At 31.6% G+C, this 2,409-nt stretch overlaps 1 protein-coding gene across 2 annotated transcripts in view; it reads left to right on the top strand.

The window, feature by feature from the left end:
- Positions 1-2,409, top strand: part of LOC107609454 (protein AAR2 homolog) — a 6,738-nt gene that overhangs the window by 2,187 nt on the left and 2,142 nt on the right. For both annotated transcript variants that reach the window (XM_016311443.2, XM_016311442.2), the window contains 4 exons: positions 1,002-1,131; positions 1,215-1,444; positions 1,571-1,663; positions 1,745-1,816. In XM_016311443.2, coding sequence (XP_016166929.1) covers positions 1,002-1,131; positions 1,215-1,444; positions 1,571-1,663; positions 1,745-1,816 — 525 coding nt within the window. The remainder of the gene's footprint in view (positions 1-1,001; positions 1,132-1,214; positions 1,445-1,570; positions 1,664-1,744; positions 1,817-2,409) is intronic.

Genomic DNA, 2,409 nt, shown 5'->3' with positions numbered 1-2,409 from the left:
AGTCTTTATAAGTGCTTGGCCATCTTTTTTTTTATTGGGTGGAGCTGGGCTTATTATGTTAAGATTAATTTAAATTATTGATTTGTTCCTGTCTGTTGAAGTTTGTGGTTTTGTTGAAATGAAAAATGATGGATATCATGCTACAATTTTATGCTAAGGATACTGGTATCTGTGTAAATCAGTGCAATTTTACTTTGTATGTCTTGCGCCATTAAAAATTTTGTATGGTGTTAAACAAGAAAGTAAGAAATATCGCTCAAGTGTGTTAATTCTATTTGTTGAAATCCCTGCACTTCCATGTTTGGGATTTTTTTTCAAATAAACATTTTAAATATTTTATTTACTAGTATAGGTAATTTGGACACTATTTAAGTTCTTGTGTTCTATTATTTTTCTCGTTTACAGTATAAACAAATTAATTATGAATATATCTCATTTACACTGTAAACAAGATAAGACACAAATTTTTAAACTATATCACGGGTGCACATGTGATACGTGGAAGTTGACATACACCCAATTATTTAAAACCGTTTTAAAAAGTTTAGTACAAACAATGTGAGAAAGTTATTAATTTAAAATTTAAAATATAGATGAGATATAAATTAATTAAAGTCAATCTAAATAGTAACAAAATATATCGATTTTTTTAATCGGTCAAAATCAAATTATTAATACTATTTTATTATTTTGAAAAATTATATTTTTATACTTACAAATACTCATATCTCGTTTACATGGAGTACGTCAACTTTCACGTATCACGTGTGCTTCCGTGATATTTGTTTAAAAATTTGTGTCTTATCTCGTTTACACTGTAAACGAGATATATTCATAATTAATTCATTTACACTGAGATAAGTAATAGGATACAAATACATAAATTGTCTCCAAATTACCTATATCGGTAAATAAAATATTTAAAATATTTATTAAAAAAAAACCCTCTATGTTTGGTATTTATTTAACTATTTATTTTGTTTTCTCTACTTTTTCTTTAGGAAGAAAGATATATTCAAGCTGTTAAAAATTTGGAGTTTGACAGGCAACTCGGGCCTTACAATCTTAGCCATTATGAAGAGTGGAAGCAATTATCTAATTTTATTACAAAAAGTGTAATAGAACGACTTGGTATGCTATTTTCCTTACTGAGGTGTTCTTTCTATTGATAAATAGTTCTTTTATATGGTATGAATTTGTTCATTTATGAGTAGAGCCAATTGGAGGGGAAATTACTATTGAATGTGAAAATGATGTGGTAAGAAGCTCAAGTGCTCAAAAAACACCAATGGAGAATGCACTAGACAAGCAGCTTAAGGAAAGTAATTCTGCAACATCTGTTGGCGAGTCTCAGAGGAAGGGCTGTTACTATACATCTATTCCCCGTGTTGTAAAATGTAAGGGGATTAGTGGACAGGAACTTACTTCTTTGAATCTTGACAAGGTAGATATACGGAACTTCTGTTCTACGAAAGTAATTGTGAGAAAAGGGTTATCAGTAATTTAATTAACATTTTTATCCTGTCATTTGCTGACTTTTGCATGTTTTTCTCTTGGTTTGTGATCACAGACACAATTGTTAGAAACTTTACTGGCGAAAGAATATGGATGTTCTGAAGACTTGCTTCTTGGAGAACTGCAATTTGCATTCATTGCCTTTCTGGTATTTTTATGACTAAAGACAATTTCTTTGGAAGTCTAGTGATATTGTCGAAATCAAAATGACATTCTGTAATGCATGCAGATGGGTCAATCACTAGAAGCATTTTTCCAGTGGAAGTCTTTAGTTAGCCTTTTTCTTGGCTGCTCCGAAGCAGTAAGTATGATGTTCCAGTTCCACCTACTCTTAATAGCGCATGCATACACTCTTGTACTTTCTGCACAGGTCTGAGTTTCCGGTTCCTTTTTGTATTCCTGTGCTATTTTTCATGACACAATGAAATTGAACTGCTGATGCTGAAAACTGGATTCTATTTATTTAAATATAAATGTTCAAAAAACTACGAGATGTCTCTGAGACTTGCCATTATAGTTTACTTCAACAAACTAGTGATAACTGGTCTTCTGCTTTAATAATTACACCAATCCCATTCTTCTGTCCGGTTTAACAATATGAACATTAAGTCAAATTGTTCTGTGAAATGTTATATGCCTTCTGTGCCTTGTTTTTCATGTGAGCCGTGTTAGATGCCCCTTCAGTCTTTCAATTTGGGTTGAACCATTTCTTAAGGTCTTCCTTCTACCTCTGAGCCTGTGGGATTAACATCTGTTGCTGCCATGTTCCTCTCATATTTAGTGGTGTGTTTTGAGCTACACAGTAGATTTGTAAATGATGAGAGTAACCATTTTCTTTTGTACAAATATTACTACGCTAGTTTTTCCGCTATGAAGATTTTTTTCTGCTTTCTT

This window comes from Arachis ipaensis, chromosome B07 (assembly GCF_000816755.2).
Source record: "Arachis ipaensis cultivar K30076 chromosome B07, Araip1.1, whole genome shotgun sequence".
NCBI lineage: Eukaryota > Viridiplantae > Streptophyta > Magnoliopsida > Fabales > Fabaceae > Arachis > Arachis ipaensis.
This window is presented reverse-complemented; position numbering and strand designations above follow the sequence as displayed.